Consider the following 18,538-nt stretch of genomic DNA (forward strand, 5'->3'; position numbering starts at 1 on the left):
TGTGTGTGTGTGTGTGTGTGTGTGTGTGTGTGTGTGTGTGTGTGTGTGTGTGTGTGTGTGTGTGTGTGTGTGAAAAGCCCACATGGGCACAAAGCTGAGGAGGCTTTGTTTGTTTCCTTCGCTTGAGATGTGCATAGAATGAAATGTCCTCTCTGCAAGTAAGCAAATTTTCATTTATCCCGAGCTGCCTTAGTTCTTCGCTCACCTCGTCCAAAAAAGGTGAAGGCTGAGGTACTTGTGCTGTTTTATGCCATGCCTAACGTGGAATCTAAGTTCGGCTTTTCATGTCTAAATATACAACGCACAATGCCACGTGTGACAGCAAACCTCCTCACCTTGGCCATTATCCGTCTCATAAGCTGACAGCTTGCCTTTATGATTTAGTAATTAAAGTTCATGCAAAGAAGTCTAAAGCTGCGCGTGTGTGTCTGCTGTTCCCGTCCTTATCACATCCTGTCCTCGTAGGTATTTATTGAAATAGAAAAAGCTGCTCCTTCCATGCGAATGACACAAGTAACCACATTTCTGTCTTCATTTGATATGTCATTGCTGGACCTTGTACCATATCAAGAAACAACAGGGATCCATTATTGATATCTAGCAGCTAAAGTTGCATCACCTTGAGAGTTCCAAAGGTGAAAAACAGCGTAGCACAACTGGGGTGTTGTTGTTTTTTTATTTTTTTTATTATTATTATTATTTCTTTATTTATTTCTGTTTCCCTCTAGTGAGATGTCACTTCAAAAACAACCCGACCAAGGAATGTTATTATGCTGAGAGAATGTCAGCCAGTTACAATAGGCTGCTTAATGAGGTAGTGTGGCAAACTTTCAGGCAGGCCATAATATGAATTATTTGTCATTGGCTCTGTGTGTGTATGTGTGTGTCTTTGGAAAGGGCCCAGTGTAAAGTGGGATGAAGGCAAGCCTTGATGGAGAGATGTGGCACTAGCCTGGGGGCTCGCTCCACTGTGAGGGTAGTTAGCTTACTGCACACCGCCATCATTAGGGACTAGGGCACTTGTGCTTGGGAAGGTGAAACGCAAGCCTGCACTCAGACAGCAGCGAGTACACGTAACACCTGTAAATATGCTGCGCTTCTTCTCGGCAACTCCGCCTGTCTCGCACTCGGTCTCGAGGTGTTTCTACTTGAGTCCTCCCCCTTGTAGGAAGCTCTTTGTAACAAACACTCGGGAGAGATCGAGCTGTAAGTAAACTTTAAAAGTCGATTAGGAAATGTAAAGGCAACGTAATGAATAAGCACGGTATATCTGTGCTGAGAATCAATCAGGGATCCTGGTCAATACAAAGTGACCTAATGCTGACTTTTAAGTACAGCTTGATTTTTGAGCACATGCTCTCAGCAGACAAATAATAAGCTGTTCTGAGCCACTATTTTGATCAGCTGAGTTGAGCAGAATCAAGCACAACTTGATCCTGTCAGAGTTGAAATGACTTTTAATCAAATAGTTTCCCCTCTGCTACAGACACATCCTGACGTTTAGTAAGCCATAATGTGCAAAAGTTTTGTGTTTTCAGTCAGTCAAATGCAGATCTGAGAAACTGGACTCGTTGTGTTGTCACTCGTAGATGTGAGGATGCTGTAAAACAACAGAAAGCATAAGATGCATCCAAATCGATTCCTCTGTTGCTGCTCGATTCTGTGACCTTTGGTTTTATCGTTCGATGTCGCAGAATTAATTTTTTTAAAGAATTTATTTTTCTCTCCTGGAACTCCCCCGTTTTGTTTTTCCCCCCCGTTACAATCTATTCGTTGTGCGATACACACGTTAACACCTTTATGCATCCAGAGTCTTTGTGATTCAGCTTGGCCTTGCTGCCGGCACACTGTGGGATAGTCCTTTAGGAAAAGCACCAAATCATACCAAATCTTCCCTCATTTGTTGGCCCCTGTTTATTTATTTGATGAAAGAGATTCTTTCATATTGTGAGAAAGAGGGGAAAAAACGTCTTGAAATGCTCACCTTTCATGTGCATCATTTTATTCTTCAAGGTCATCGGACAGTTGTCAGCGAATAAAGAGTGGGCCGATTCTTGCTAAACAGTGTGAGGATGGAAGATGATGTCGAGTCTACGCATGACTCAGTGTGTGTTAGGATTTTATGAAAACAAGGTGGTCTCAGCATCAAAAGCTAAAGACATAGACAAAGGATTACTAACTTTTCTCTTTTTTATCAACTTGCTTGTACAAAAAAAGAAGAAAAAAAATCAACAATGCAGAATCAGCTTTATTGGCCAAGTATGTGTACACATACACTACGAGGAATTGGGTTCTTTCTCTCAAACAGCATGTCTAATATAAACAAAAAATATATTTTTTTTTTCAGTAATTAAACACCTTTTACATCTACCGTTTTTCTTCAGCCCAGTGTTTAAGAATACCAAAAACACTGATAACACGCAGACTGCACTGCAGCACTTCACCTACACTATAGAGTGCAAACTTGTAAGTATTGACCTGACCTCAGGATCCTTTACTTGTTTTTCTTTCGACAGTCCTGCAAAAATCAATAGATTTCAGTTCATCCTCGTGACTTAAATCTAAACTCCATGAGATACGGTCAAGAACGGTACGCGGGGCCACTGGCTCGGTATTCCTATTCCCAAACAATTCCTCAAGTGCTTTTTGAACCTATGAAATTTGATGTCTTTCTTCAGGGAGCAGTATACTCAAGTGCATGAAGAATGAATGAAGGTTTGTTCCTATCCGATGAAGGTCACAACAAGGGCCACAATGCATTGGAATTGGTTTCAATATATTATTTTGAACTAGCTATGCAATTCAGGCTTTTTAATTTTGTATGCCTCTAGAGTGAGAACTCCTTTCAGAGATGGCAGTGGCTCCAAACTAAAGAGCATCTTTGAAATGTACGTCTGCACAGGGAAAGTGAACACTGACCCCCCCCAGCCCCCTTTTAACTTTGTATTGAACCCAACTGAGATTAAAAAGAGATTATGATCATGAAGTACGACATTCATCCGCTAATATGAAGCTATATGAAAACATGTGCCATTTTAATCTTAATAAAAGAGACTAGTTTTGTTTATGCTATGCTGCAGCCATATCTGCAACCTTTCAGTTTTGTCTTGTTGCCACGATGAGGGTCAGGGGAATACATCCAAAACAATATGTCTTTGTATGTTGTTTGTTGTAACATAGGGGACATATTTAATGTTTTGCAGTGTTTTCTGATTTGTATGCTTGCCTGCGGCGATGGCCTTCAACATTGTTCCTCCATGCCACACTCACATCAAAACACTTAATTTCTCTACTCAGGTACACAAAGCCTCTCCTCCTTCTCAAAGTGCAATAGAACCATCACAGACACGTCCATGTTATACGTAGCTCGCCGGTTCAGGGTTCAAGGGTATATACTGCACAAATGCATTAAATGTGCAAACATTCAAAGGGAATGAAGAAAAATTCCTGCATTTCCTTGATGGCAAGTGAACCCTTTCTTTTCCAGCTCTTCTTCGCCTGGCTTTCAGTCTGCATTACAGCTTTAGTACTTTTGTGTTGTTTGCTCGGCTATTTTGTATATTCATGGAAACTTGGAATGAATAAGAAATCAGTGGTAAGCTCCTCAGTGTAAGGAGTGGGGGGAAAAAAACACAATCACGTACAGAGAAACTCTTCCTTGTGAAGTGGTTGTTGATAACTTGAGAATGCCTCGTAAATGAAGACCAACCCTGCCCAAAAAACACTGCATGTACTACAGAAACTTTGTACACAGCTTTCCTCACACAGGAACACAACTTCAGTGGAAGAGATGAAATCCTGCAGTGGTGATGTTTAATGGATGGTATGGCAAGAAAATGTCTAAAAGCCAATGCGATAAATGACAGCTATGATCAAACCTCTGTAAACCTCTGTATTGAAACTGTGTTGAAATGCTGAATGTGTTCAGGGACCACCCTATGTTAATCTGCATTAATGTCCCAATACTTCATTGTGGAGCACACATCCAGCCCCAGTATAACGTACTTTTGTCACCAAGAAAAAGTCTTTTTTTTAATGTTCTTCTACATGTCAGTGATTCTGCGGCTCCAGAGGTCCCACTGCCCTCAGCTCATCCTGAACTCTGGCCTCCATGTTAGACAGAGGCTAGGGAATGGAAAATTTCCCTATGGGAATAAGAGAAGTTTCACCTTATCATTAATTTAGCACAAGAGGTCCATTTGCATGAGACACGAATGACTGAATGTGTTCAGGCAATGTGGGAAAAGGAGATTCTTCTTATGAAGTGTTAAGATTGGAGCACAGTAGTTCTTGCCTTTCTTACCAAACTACTTCTCACACATTTGTGCTGTCCTGTACTTTTTAAACGTATGCACAAAGTACTCTACTTTCAACTCTGTTCGATACTTGAAATAAAAAAGCATAGTTGGTAACGCAGGCTGGAATACAGAGAAGCTTGGAGTTAAATGGTAATAGAACGTGAACCTAGATCAGTGTCAGCTGCTCAAATCTGTAGTGTCCATATACTGAGCAATAATAACTGATTAACTTAGCCTGGGATTAATGAAAGGTCCTGAACACTAGAAGAATATCCTCTTATCTGTTTGAATGCATGACCTTGTACAGATGTGTCATTTCTTTCCCCTTATGCAGCAGCTGTTGTGTCTGGGTTGCAGTCTGGTCAGTATTAAATCTTGGATACGAGGGAGAGCTACCCTGACCTCTCTGTGCAAAGAGTTCAAGGCAAAATCAGATTTTCTTTTAAAATTATTCTGAAAAATGGGAACAAATATTATTAGAAATATTCACTGGTAAACACATTGCAGGTAAGGGAGACACGACAGAGTGCATAATTATTATTATTACCTTTAGCAGCTTATAGTAGCAGCCTTACAAACATCTAGAAAATGCTAAACATACAACATAAAATACAAAATATATAGCATAATACAGAATTTACACACACATGTAATGCAAATCTTTAGCACTGTCTAACACAGGGTTGTCCAACATAAGGCCCGGGGTTCTAAAATTGGCCAGGCAAAGACTACAGTCCGGCCCACTAAATGGCTGTGAGGATGTAGATTTTGAACTTTAAACGGTTAAAACTTTGAGCATTTGTGCTAAAAATTGTTTAAAAAAAAAAAAAAAGAAAGGAAAAAAAACCCAAAACATTACATTTAAAACTACAGGAAACTTTCCTGTCATTTTACTCATTGTTCATGTAGAACAAAGACTCTTTTTTTTTTCTTACCTCTGGGATGAAATGTTTAGTTAAACATCTTCACACTGACAGAAACGTGAGTTTCACTGGTCCGGTCCACGTAAGATTAAAGTGGGCTGTATGTGGCCCTCATTGTAAAGAGTTTGACATCTGTGCTCTAAAACATCCACCGGTGTCCTTCATTACATTCTTTCCTAAGCTTTTAAATCCACCAGTAGATGCAGGTATCTGTCAGGACTGTAAGCACATCGAAAAGCGATCACATAGTGGAGCATTACTGTTAGTAGTGGGACAGAGAAGGGTTCAAAGGTTAGTTGGAAGTTGACCTTTGTAGAGAAAAATAAACCAGTGCTGTTTTTTGTGATTGGTCACTGATGAGCCCATCAAATCATAATATCCAGCTCTAAACATGTTTTATCTTGTTTTCTGATTGCGCACGATGTACTGCCCTGCAAACAACGAGTATAAAGATGGCTTATAATTTAAAAGAAAAAAAAAAGACTTGTTATAGGAGGAGCAGTTCAAATTATCTAAGTGATGTTACTCCTTCTCACTATGAAAAGCTTTGCAGAAGTTAATCACAACTGTTTTAGCAGAATACGAAACACCTCTGTTATTTTGTATAGCAAATAATAATAATAATAAAAACAAGTAGCCCCCCAAAAACACGCTTGGATGTATATTTCCATTTTATAATTACGACATGATGATTCTCGAGATTTTATTTGAATAAAATGCTACATTTTTTGGCAGATTTCCTTATAAGACCCTCATCCTGAGACGCTGGGTTCGGGGATTTTCAGAATAAAAGCGAAACACAGATGCGCACATACTAAGTTGCTTTTATTAATACAGAACTGCATGCTACAGAGACTGTACAGCATAAACATTTATTCATTACAAAAAACATGGTTTTAGAACCATTTAAAATAACAGGAAAAAACAAACAAAAAAATATAAGAGCATAAAATAGAACAGGAACATCACAGCCGTTAAGGAAACATTCAAACTATTTATCATTAGCATCTTAATAAACCAGAGAAGAAATCGACAGATTACAGTCGCGTCATGTCAACTACAATGGCACCGAGTGGATGATTCTCTTGTAGCTTTTTTTACAGCCTCTTGCAACATCAACATGCCTATTTTTTCTATCTACCTATATGTAGTAGTGTACTTAAAAGTGGCAGTTTGTGTATTTTTTTGTATTTAATAGTTTTTTTATGAACTTCCTAATATACATAATTTGGCCCTGGTGGGTTTATACAGTATGATGTCCGTCTTTTTATTAAGTTTAAATTTTAATATTTGACAATTTGCTACCAAACACATTTGTTATAGCAACATTTATACTACATACATAGCAATCTATGTAACGTCACAGCAAAAAAATGGTATCGAAATGAAAAAAACAAAACAAACAAACAACAACAAAACAAAACAAAACAAAAAGAGATCCCTACAGCATGGTTGGGGTGGGGGGTGGGGGCAGAGGAAAAATTATCACAAAATTTTGGCACGGAAAATCTGTACACGAATCTACAGTCCGAGAGATGTGACTGTGCAATAAAAAAGAAGGGCATCTGACACTTTTCCAACTACTGAACACGCGGTACCCACTGTCTCGTGTTTCAAGTTTTCTTTTCTTCTTTTTTTTCCTGTAAAATGGCTTATAGACGCATTTCTTGAAATGAAGTTGTGCATACATCTGTTCATGAGATCTACACAGTACACTGAGCGGAATCCAGGTTTTTCGGAGAGGAAAGATAACAAAAAGATTTGCCTTTTTAAAACCTCCTTGTAAAAATGGATCGTTCGTATAGTTGCTTACCTTAAGAAAAAATATTTGTACAATGTATTCAGAAAGAAAAAAAAGAGACACATACAAGATACAACAAGCAATCTCTAAAGCAATAAATACTACTGGTCCTAGCGTTGTGACATTTTGAATTTAATAACCCACAACCCTCCCACCCGACCTCCCCTCAAGCCCACCCAAACTTGCCTGACTCCACCCCAAAGGTAAACAACAAAGAAAAAAAAGACAACGCAGTGGAAGAATGCATATTTAACACAGTAATCCCCTCCCGCCCCGTTATTCTGTACATTTAAACAAGAACAAGTAACATCACAATTAAAGTTGTTCCTCAGAGAGGTGTCACCGCTAGCCTCATGCCCTCCAAGAGTTTTGAACAGATGTCGAATGATTGGTTCGCAAGCTCGTATTTAATACAAATAAAGAAGGAGAACCAACTCTTTCAAGAAAAGGGCTCGTTGAATAATCTAGCCTACCTTTTTTATATCCGTCTTTTTAAACATTTGGATGCTGAACTAGATAATTTCTGTTTTGCGCTGTTTTAAAACTACAAAAAAGACAAAAACAAAATTCATAAAAATTTTGGCAGATTCACAAAGCTATACTACAGCTCATTGTATCATTTCTTTATAATAATTAGATTTGTCTGATAATGACGGGTCAAATATTGACCAATGAACTTTAATAAAAACATAACCTAAAATTCCAAAGCCTTATGGCACAGAAACAGAAAGAGAAAAGAACCGAGGGCGAGTGAAACGGAGCAGAGAGAGGGCCTAGAAAGATGTTTGTGTGAGTGTGTGTGTGCAGAGCTAAAAAAACAAACGGAGGAGGAGAATAGGATAGACTATTCTATAGACTTGGTCACTAGCGACAGAGGCTGTGGGGCTGTGGAGGGGAGGAGCGAGTGGGAATGACACAGCGATGCCGAGGGCCGGGCCATCGAGGACGCCACAGAGGAGCCCGGCTGCCGCGAGGACGAGACGTCACGGTGCTCCAGAGCTCCGTTGTGGGAGGAGGCGGCGGGCGTTTTGCTAGCTGCTGCGGCAGAGTTTTCCAGCTGAACCAAAGATGGCGGTGGAGGCCCAGCCAGGAGGTGCGGGTGGTGGAGTGGCTGGTGGGCCGGTTTCATAGTCAGTGAGAGAGGTTGCATTTGTTCAGTCTGAGATTTGGACTCTTTTGAGGAGGGGGAAGGAACCACTGAGGAGGGGGAGGATGGGGGGGAGTCTAGTAAGCTTCCGTCCGTAGAGGGAGGACTGGCACAGCTGCCTTCACCTTGGATGTAGCGAATGCACTTTTTTTTTCTCCTAAAGGACAAGGTGAGAGAAAGAGAGCGTCTCTCAGTGTCACAGCTTCACACTGAATATCATCTTAGCACTGTTGCTGACTTAAATGCACCTTTCCCTTCAGAAATTTGTGGGGAGAGGGTTTATTAAAAAGAAACAATACTCGATGGATAACGTTTGGAGGTGCATTTAAGCAACTTTGTAAAGAAGGAAGGTGGTAGAAATGATAGTCAGTTTCTAAGTCATTAGGCAGGACAGACACTGAAGAAAGATCGCCTGGACAGGAAGCAGAAAGGGAATGAGAAGCACGCACACAGAGATGAGGACGATGAAGAATGAAAGAGATGAGCTGTGGTCGCATTTGCTCTCCTAACGCTCTGCTGTTCTTACAGGAAGAACTGCAGCCTGTTGTCTCTAGCACAACTGTTACTGGACCCAGCTCACTGCTCTACTTCTATCAGACTCTACTCTCTCTCTCTTCTCCTGAGGGAACAGAGTTTGGATATGAGGCGAAAAAGTCAACAGGATCCAAACTGCCCTGCATCTGCCCCACAGACACAAGTGTGTGTGTGTGTGTGTGTGTGTGTGCATGAGGGGGGTCAAAGCACCATGTTTGCATTCCTGCCTGGGGTTGGGACCCTCCCCCTGCCTGCCGCGTCCCGAGGCCAGGCCCGTTGCGCTCGCAGAACCCGGTGAACGAAACACAGAAGGGAGGGGGGGGGTGATCAGGAGAGCAGGGGATTGTTGCATTTTTCTGTGGTGACTCTGCTCTGAAGGCTGTGCTTCAGATTTGGTTAAGGGGGAATCTCTGCCCACCTCATCTTTACCCTGACCCTGACAGTGACCCCTCTCTCTCTCAGCTCTCTATTTTATCACAAGAATGCCCGAAGGCCGCGGAGTACCAGTATTTAAGACTTACAGGGATGTCGAGTAAGAAAAAATAAATAAAAATAGACCAAAAACTGAGCCTTTTGGAACATGTAACGCTGACTTACTGTTTAATTAAACCTTTATTTCTGTTAACTCTGATCTACATAAACGCAAACGGAGAGCAGATCACTGAGGATGAAAAGAAGGAGGGACATCGACAGATTACATATAAAAGCCCACAATCGCATGCTGGGTGGGGGGGAAAAAAGGCATGCATTTCTGATGAAGTCAACACAGTGCAAGCACACAACACCAGGACAGCAGAAAAGAGTGAGGATGAGGCTGTTAAGTACATCCTGTGCCGATACTGTAGCTTTTTTGGACGGCGCGGCGCATCGATCGGGCGTAAAAAGGTATCGTTTTGCTACTACATGCGCGCCCCGCTCTCGATAACTGTCTGTCAAACTGCAACAAATGAGCTAATATCCATTTTTTAACAGACATATTGATTTATGGTATGTGCCCGTGTATGATATTGATTTCTCTGTCTCGGGGGAAATTATAGCAGATGCATCTTTTAGGAAATGGAGCCCAGAGAGAACTTTTAACCTCTCTGCTCTTAAAATGAAGGCTGATTTACTGCACTTTTCAGTCTCCTGATCTCATGATGTGCTATTATTAGAAATAAAGCCATGTTTCTGATAATGTGTGTGTCAGCTGTAAAGGAAGGGGCCAGCTGGAAGCTAACGGTTACAGAAAAAACAGAAAAATGACCTTTTGGTGTTCATCTTGCTACAAAATTTTGGCTTTTTTTTTTTTTAAGCTCATCTGTGTTTTAGAAACAGTGAAAATGAAACATTAAACAGACAATGTGCTGCGATGAAATGTGTAGAGAAAGAGTGGGGCAAGATGTGGTGCAAGCCAGACACAAAGAAGGGTATTACTTAGCAGAAACAAATACCTACCATGAAAATATTCCCAATTCAAAGACTGCTTGTGTCAGAACAGAAAGACAACAGGTAGGGACTAAGTAAGGGTTATCGAAGAGGAGTTTGGAGGAAGAAGAGGTGGAGAAGGAGGAGGAAGAGGGCACAGAAAAGAGTGTCACTGAGCAGGCCCTCAGAGAAAGCAGGGCTAAATTTGTAAGCATCACAGTGTTATTCAAAAAGAGTGCCAATTAGGACATACATGACATTTAGGATGGGAGGGAATTATCCACTGCCTGGAGAGAAAATGGATTTCAATCGTAGCAGCTTAGACGGTCAGAAATGTTCTGCTAAATCACATTAGGAGCCATGATCTTTCAACATGTGTTTGGATAAAATATTTGGAAGTCTTATTTAGAAATCCATTTTCTGACACTTGGCTTGAACTGACTTTAGAGGAGTAGGAATCTTCTCAGTTAGGAAAAGGGGAGCTGAGAAGTTTTCCATCTGTTACCACAGTGATGGAAACGTGTTTTTAGCAAGACATCTGAGCCAGTAATCAAGGAGAAGATGCTCATTGTGGATGTCTTTCCTCCCATTGCTACTACAGGAGTTATACCTGCATGGTTTGCACCATAAACTCAGCTGGTCAAGCCCGAACAAGGCACGACACTTCTTTGGGGTATTTGCATCTGTTAGCCAAAGAGGTAGACACAAACACACACACAGAGACAAAAAGGAAAAAAAAAGAAAGAAAAAAGAAAATGGACACGTCATTGCACAGACAAAAACATGTAGCCAGGGCTTAGATTTAGGCTGGCAACACTGGGATGTCCTCCATATTGACCAAGCCATCAGGCTCCAGAACCTCCAAGCCCCGACCTGCCAGTTTAGGACTTCTGATTAATCTCAGTAAGGCTCATTGTAACTGTGCATCCTGCAACTTTGCAACTTGAACACATACACACAGACACCACTCATACAAGCAATCGTACGCAAAACCTTTTTCCCCAAACAGGAGGTAAAAAATCAAATAGGGTGAACCCAGAGATAGACCGGCAGGGTGTGGCTGGAGGAAGCTGAGAGGTCATAATAGCCTGGCGGGACAGACGGGGGAGGGAAGCGAAGAGAAAGGAAAAGCAGCAGCATAAAAGAGAGGAGGAAGTCCCAGCGTAGAGTGACCCAGCCTTCACCTGGCCCTGGCCAGTGCAAGCACACACCATACACACCTGCACGGGCCACACCAGTTATTCTGTTGGTCGAGCCCAAAGCGCGCTCGACACTTCTTAGGAGCGCTCAGGTCTGATGCCGCAACAAGGAAGGGAAGCCAGCAGAGAGGAGCAATAGAACCAAAACCAATAAAAAAAATAAAGAACAGAAATTAAAAAGAGGAGAGAAATAAGGAGAAAAAACAGTGAATCTATGAAGCTTGGCAGTGGCTCATTTTGCAAGAAATCAAAACCCCGCACCCAAAAGAAAAAGAAAAAATAATTCCCCTTAAAGCCATTATCAAGTGTGCCTTTAAAGATAGGGCTGAACTCGATTAGTAAGTTTCAAACACAAGTAAAAATCAAAATGCATGCAAATTATCCAATCGGGATGTTAACAGTGGAAACTTTTCAGTAGCATAATCTAAATTCTGGCTGGAGTTAAAGCTGAAGATAAAGACCGATTTGGCTGAGAGGGGTATAAATGGAGCAAATGCAGGTTGGATTAATTTACGGTTAGATGCTATCAGCGCACTACGGTTTCAAAGAGACGAGGTCAAGGTGGCAGAACTAGGAAGAAGTAGCAGATTGCTGGAGCAGCACAGTCGTGAGTTAGCCCTAGCCAGGGGAAGGATTAAAAAGGCTGGAATCTGGAGAGGGAATCTACTCTTTAGACCTGGCATCAAACAGTTGATTATTTTCCATCAGCATTGGCGGTCTGTTGCGGAACAGCTGCCAGTCACTTGCTAGCTCTACCCAGTAATCAAGTCATTATCAGAAATAGAGCTGAGTGACAGCAAAACGCTGTGGTGGAAGCGTTTGAGTCCAGGCTTTGTCTGAGCAGAGACTTATTCGACAGAGGCTGGGCCAAACTCATGCTGGCCTATAGGAAAGGCAAAAGTGCAGCTACTGAAGCATATAGATTAAGGAGGTTTACCCTGACATTACAGCCTTCAGGTCATACTTCATAATGATAATCTAGCTTTATATATAAATATATATATATATCACCAGGTCCTCAAGCATACTGCATAGTAATTTGAGCTAAATAGCAACAGTAAATGAGTGTAAAATGAATTAAATATAAGCTACCCTGAAGTCAAATAAACAATGGCAACATTTTTGAAGAAAAGAAAGCAGCAAACAAAGCAAAAAGAGCATATTTCAAAATATAGGATTTAAGCTTAAACCTGCCTCACTGCACATTTATGAATGGATAGATATAGATATATAAATGTATACATAATTTTAAAAGGAAGGAAAATAAAACAGTTAGTGATTTAATACTCAAAATGACATTAGCACCTGTAATCGGAGGGAGTGAAAGGCAAGGGTTTGGAAAATATTCTCTGCGTTCTGGAAAAAAAAAAGAACAGATAGAGAGGCCTTCAAGAAGAAATCCGTCACCAAAACGAGCGCAAAATACATGAGAACAAGTCGTCATTGCTCCTTACATCATCAGAATTAAAACGCATAATGAATGAATGAATGAAAATCACAGGTTTAGCAAACCTCCTTAATTTTTAAGATATAAGTGATTTATTTTGTTTTGTTTTTTCCTCAAGTTGGTATAAAAGCATGCAAGGAAGCAGGCGATGGGAAGGGGAGGTAGGCCCAACAAGCACACGCATGCACAGTCACGCAAACACGCACGCGGTACAGTCGTGCAGTCCGTCTGCAGGGCACAGGCAAGTAAATATAAAACACGCACACAACACTGTCAAAGTTAATGGCTCTCACGATGCTTAAACTTCACATTCTCGTAACATATCACAATACCAGAAGGCTAAGGGCCAGGGGAGGGGAGGGGGGGTGAGAAGGACTGTGGGGGGTCATGCATATTCAGTCGCTATTAGCTAGGGAGAGCAAGGGAAACTGGAAAAAGGAGGGAGGGGTGGGGTTTACAAGCAATTCTACTATTTAAATATTGCATTGGGTAGCAACTATACCAAAAAAAAATAAAGAGAGAAAAAGCCAGGCAATATAACTCACATACACACACAATAAAAAAAATTAAAAAAAACATAACACAAAAAAACCAGCTACACTTTTATCTTGCAAGATGTCACATCTGCCTGACACATGATGGGGCTCTTCTAATATGAGAGATAATTGCAGCTCACTTACCATTGCTCTCTGCTTGCTGCTTTTCCCTTTTTCTCTTCTTCCTTTTCCCCTGTTGGTTAGCCGCCAAAAAATAGAAAGAAAAAAATAGACACAGACAGGAACCTTAGTTATTATATTGCAGAATGCCCAAAACATGAAACAGAGAATAGCACTCATCTTCGTGTTTACTTATTTATTCATTCATTCTTTCTCTGCCTTTTTTCTGTCTTTGCCCTCCGGTTTGCAGCAGCCACTGCAGGCCAAGACCAGAATTCTCCCTCCTCTCTCTCCCTATTTTTTGGCTCTTTTCTTCTTGTTCTCTAATCTTTTGTTTCATTTTCCTCTGTTTTGTGAATGCCTAGGCATCTCGACGCACTTCTTATTTGGAAGACGGATTTCTCAAGGCTGCTGTTGGGCGACTGCAGTGGTCAGACTGATCCCAAGATGAGAATCAGGTATGCGTGGGTCAGAGCGAACTATCCAGGCTACAAAACATTTCACACTTTAAAATCTCAGCTTTAATTTGAGTAGTTTTACAATGACATAGCAAGAGCTATGTGGGATATACTGCACTTCTTGGGCAGCTATGCGTTGCTCACGTGGCTCAAAGCTCACTGAGCATTACCGAGCATTGTAGTTCAAGGTGGTTTGAGGTATCCATGTAAAGTGGCATTTATGGTACTTGTCTTTCCAAAATCACATGTGTATATTTTGAAAACCCATGTGCACAGAGGTAAAACTCGCCAACAACCAACTACGACTCTTTCAGATTGGAGGACTAATTTATAGTCCCTATTAGACAAGCAGGTGTGAATGAGCACCCTGGTCACGTTTTTATGAGGTAAGATTTACTTGCTCACGAACTTTAAATGTCAGCAAGTAATGTTTGAATGCCGAGGATGCTTTCCAGGATGTACCCGCCAGCAATCATGATGTTGAACCCCTCGGTAATCCACAAAAACACATGCAAAAAGAAACAGGTTGAGTTGTGCAACCAAGTTCTGTGGAATAATGACAAAATATCAACCTGGCCAGTGGCATTCACTGATGATTTCACTGCAGATAGAAGCAACTCGAAGTATACAAAAGAATTTAGTGTGGTAGGATTCTCCGAAATGCCTCTAAACCCGTTCAGAATGGCAAACCTAAACATTTACCCAAAGCAACCCCAGAGCAATTCAGGGGGAAGAAGTTAAACACCCTGGAACGGCCAGGTCAGTAATCTGATCTTAATCAGATTGGGCTTAATTCCACTTTCTGAAGACCGGAAAGGCAAAGAGGCATGGCAGCAGTCATGAGGTGAAGGCTGCAGCAGTAAAGGGCAGGGAGAGCACCACCGGGGAAGCTACAAAGCATCTGCTGATGACTATGGACCAGGGACCTCGGGCATTTACAGACTGCACAATATTTTAAATATAATGTAGTTTGACTTCACATATGTCTGTAAATGACCTTTGTTCCCTGGGGGAGGGGGGGGGTGTGTTTTAAATGCTTTCTATACTGATAAACCCACTCAAATTAATACTAAGACTTGGTACTTTGCATCCTTTATTTATTCCTTACAGGACTGTCATTATCTGTAGCATGATAAGGTGGATTTAAGACCAGAGCATTTTTGTCCTAGATCTACATGAACAGATTTTGATCTGTGGGGCAAAGAAAGGAAAAAAAAAAAAGCAAAAATAAATGGCCTTGAATATGTGACCTAGCGAAAGGGGGGGAAAGAAGAGGCTAATACGACTTGTAAACTTAAAAACTTACATAGTTGTCTCGTGCTGACCAGCCTGGGTACAGCTGCATGTGGAGCTGTCGTTCTTTCCTGGCCAGCTCGTAGTACTTGGCCTGCTCCTCCCGCGATAGGGCGTGCCACTGCAAAATGAGAAACCAGGCACAGAAAGAAGAGATTTTCACCCAGAACAGAGATAAAAATAGAAGAATGTGTGCATGTTGTGTACTTTCTGTAAATCCCAAAGTATGTCATCATTAACTACGACTCTTTTCTTCCATCCCATTAGGCCCTTTACAGCCATGTTGTGATTGAAATCAGCATGGCTGAATGTCTTGTGCGAATAAGCTGGTAGGACTTACCCTTCGCCCCAGGATCTGGTTGATGGCAGCACTTTCCTTGAGTGTGCACTCAGCCACCACTTTGGCCCGCATCTCCTTCATATAGAGCATGAAGGCATTCAGAGGTTTCTTTATGTGGACCTCTTTCTTTTTCTCTTCTACCTTTTTACCGTCTGACTGTTTCCTGTGATGGGGCAGAGAGCAGTGAGATGAGCAGAGTCTATCTCCAAGTGGTCACCAAAAGTCAGTAATAGGAGAAAGTTTACTCACGAGCTGTCGAGAGAGCTGATGTCACTGTGCGAGGATTCCTGCTTGACGTTGGGTGTTACGATGGCTGGGTGAGGGATGCCCGTGGTGTGCAAACTGTGGTGAGGGGGCACCATGTGTGGGGGGAACCTAGAGGACAGAAGACTGTGTAAATCGTCAGAATGAACACAGGTGAAATGAGAAGATGGAGCACATGTACACACAAGACTACACGTCAAAGCACATCATGTATTTTCAGTTTCTTTCACAGAAATGGAATTGACCCTTAGCCACACTAAATACAAACATTCACATGAAAATTTCCTAAGTATTAATAAACATTTATAGACTTATCTACTCAAAATGACAGTTTACTCAGTCACTAAAGCTTAAAAAATAGTAAAAAGGTCATTTTCTGTTGCTTAATTACTACAAATCCACACTACACCCAGTCCATTTTTTTGATGGGATACTGGATCCTTTATATGGTAGCTTTATCATGCGTCTCTAACTCTACTGGGACAAACATTAAAAAACAAACAAACATCGTGCTGAATTCAGTAAGACATAAAACCAGTAACTGATGTTTTACTGAGGCCACAGCTCAATGTGAGACAATCAAAAAAAATTGTAACGCCTCCTGCTGGTCAACAGAAAGAACACAGGTTTAGAGGAAAGGCTTAGCTAATTTAGCTTAGCTAACAGCTTAGCTTGCTGTTAGCTAACATTTTATATGTTAGCTAAAAATGATCTTTGTTTATTAATACTGTTAACTAGTGTTGTGCAATTAATTTTCCCAATGGCTCCCTAAGAAACTGGGACTGTTGTTGAGGGCCACGTCATTTTTAACACATTTTATCTCTTAAAAGCTTATTAGCCGCAGCTTTAGCTAGTCTTGTCCATTTGTTTTCTTAATTTCCGATGGTATGTTAAGCTACCAATTTAATTTGTTCGTCTAGGACTTGAGGGCTCCTTGAACTCCTGTTTTCATAGTTTAATGCCTTCGATAGCTGAGAACTTCTCAGCACGCACATGTCATTGCCATCTATAACAAATGACATATACAATAGGTGTGCACATGGTTTCCAAATACGATTCTACTGGCAATTACTATTTCCATCATTCAGCTGTAGATAACAAGGGGCGATCAAAGATTTCAGTTTATTGCATTTTGCCAGTTAAACGATATGAAAATGCCAGATTTGGGAGAGGTAAAGCTTGAAGTGTTATCTCTTATCAAGGAATTCTGCAAACTAGATGAAAATGTTCTATCATACACTCCGGTATTGGGTCTGTATTTATTTCCTCCCCATTCGTTTCTGCCTATTCAGCACTGTCAGCAGCACTGACATTTTTATCTTCATCCCTCTGCACTCCTATCATCATTTCATCATCTCCAACTGTGCCACATATCGAGGCCAAAAACTCTTATTTATAAAAATCGCTCGCACCGGCTAGAACAGCCATAAGACTCTGCTGTTCTGTATGCGCCAGTGTATGTATGACAATAATTATTTGTGTGCGATTATTTGAACATGCACGTTCATGTGTATGTTTACAGCATGGTGCCTTAGTTCCACGTGACCACACACAAATTCAAGAGAAGAGAGGATGATGAAGGAGAAGAAAAAGGAGAAATAATTCTTTTTTTAAAGCAGCTCATTATCCAGCAGTGTCTGGCTGCATGGCTCCGAGCCAGAATATAATGATGAGGATAAACTCGCCAGGAACAACTAGTTTCTGTTGGAGGCCATCTCAGGGGAGTGCCAGTGCTCCCCCTCAAACTCTTTCCCTCTTTTTCTCCTTTCCCCTCTTCTCCCTTCATCACTGACACATTGGTGTTTGTGCCATGTCATCCGATGATGGGGAGCTCGGCAGCAGTGGCTGCATATCGCCCATCATTAAGGCTGCTGCATTTTCTTCACTCACCCCGTTTCCTCTCTCCCTGTTCACCCCTCCCTCCTTCTCTCTCTGTGCACTTGTTAAAATTTCCTCTGTTCCAAGATCTATTTTTCTCTACTCTCTTCTTCTTCTCTACTCCTCCCTGTCCCCTCACCACCTCCACGCTCCTTCGTTTCCTCTCTCCACCCCTCCTCCTGCTGCCACCACACGGCCCAGGTTATGGTTTAAACATGACGGCCATCCCTTTGAAGCATGGGGGCATCATCATCACCATCATCGGGCTCATCAGCAGCAAGCAGCGCCTTGGACCAATTTAGCCAACACAGAGAAGGAGATGCATTGGAGACCCCACCCATCCACCCACCCCAACCCCGGGGCTCCTACGTCTCAATCTCAAAGGTAAGAATGGCTGGTGGGAAAGGGAGGGGGGGGGGGGTCACCGGCGCAGCAAGCCCAGTGTCAGCCAGTGCCATTTAATTGCCAGTGTGAAGCGATAGCCCCCGTGCCTGTTTAATGTATAATGATCCGGCCGGTGCGCTTCTCCCGTTAACCAGGAAAAGAGAGGGAGTGGGATGACGGGGGAACATATCAAAGGGCAGGCTTAAGCACAAGGGGCAAGGGGGCCTCCACATCCACCCACCTGTCACACATACATTCACACGCACACAGACAATATGGGGGACCTGCACTGGCTCCAACCCTATTATCAAAATAATGTCTTTCATTTGCTCCGCTGACTGTCTCTACTCTCCTTGGCTCTTTTTCCTCCCTTCCTACAAGAATGTATTTTTTAACAGGACCTAGGTGTAAGGTGCTCATTGGGGGGGGGGACTACGAGGTACCGGATTCATTCCTTGAATCCTAATTCAGTTCGGGCTAAGGCACCCGGGACTGATATGAAGCAGCGC

General features: G+C 41.9%; 1 protein-coding gene across 24 annotated transcripts in view; it reads right to left on the bottom strand.

Moving 5' to 3' along the window:
* Nucleotides 1-6,642: 6,642 nt before the first annotated feature.
* tcf7l2 (transcription factor 7 like 2) overlaps nt 6,643-18,538 on the bottom strand; it is an 87,157-nt gene continuing 75,261 nt past the window's right edge. For 4 of the 24 annotated variants that reach the window (XM_013911692.1, XM_013911684.1, XM_013911689.1 and 1 more), the window contains 7 exons: nt 15,753-15,893; nt 15,504-15,666; nt 15,177-15,284; nt 13,437-13,500; nt 12,615-12,665; nt 11,331-11,403; nt 6,643-8,326 (listed from right to left, as the gene is read on the bottom strand). In XM_013911692.1, coding sequence (XP_013767146.1) covers nt 7,867-8,326; nt 11,331-11,403; nt 12,615-12,665; nt 13,437-13,500; nt 15,177-15,284; nt 15,504-15,666; nt 15,753-15,893 — 1,060 coding nt within the window. In that variant the 3' untranslated portion in view covers nt 6,643-7,866. Of the gene's footprint in view, nt 8,327-10,139; nt 10,202-10,719; nt 10,794-11,330; nt 11,404-12,614; nt 12,666-13,436; nt 13,501-15,176; nt 15,285-15,503; nt 15,667-15,752; nt 15,894-18,538 lie in introns of those variants that run through there. The other 20 variants (XM_005736347.2, XM_005736355.2, XM_005736351.2 and 17 more) reach the window with 16 other exon arrangements.

This window comes from Pundamilia nyererei, unplaced genomic scaffold (assembly GCF_000239375.1).
Source record: "Pundamilia nyererei isolate P.nyererei 1_Seehausen unplaced genomic scaffold, PunNye1.0 scaffold00069, whole genome shotgun sequence".
In the NCBI taxonomy this organism is placed as follows: domain Eukaryota; kingdom Metazoa; phylum Chordata; class Actinopteri; order Cichliformes; family Cichlidae; genus Pundamilia; species Pundamilia nyererei.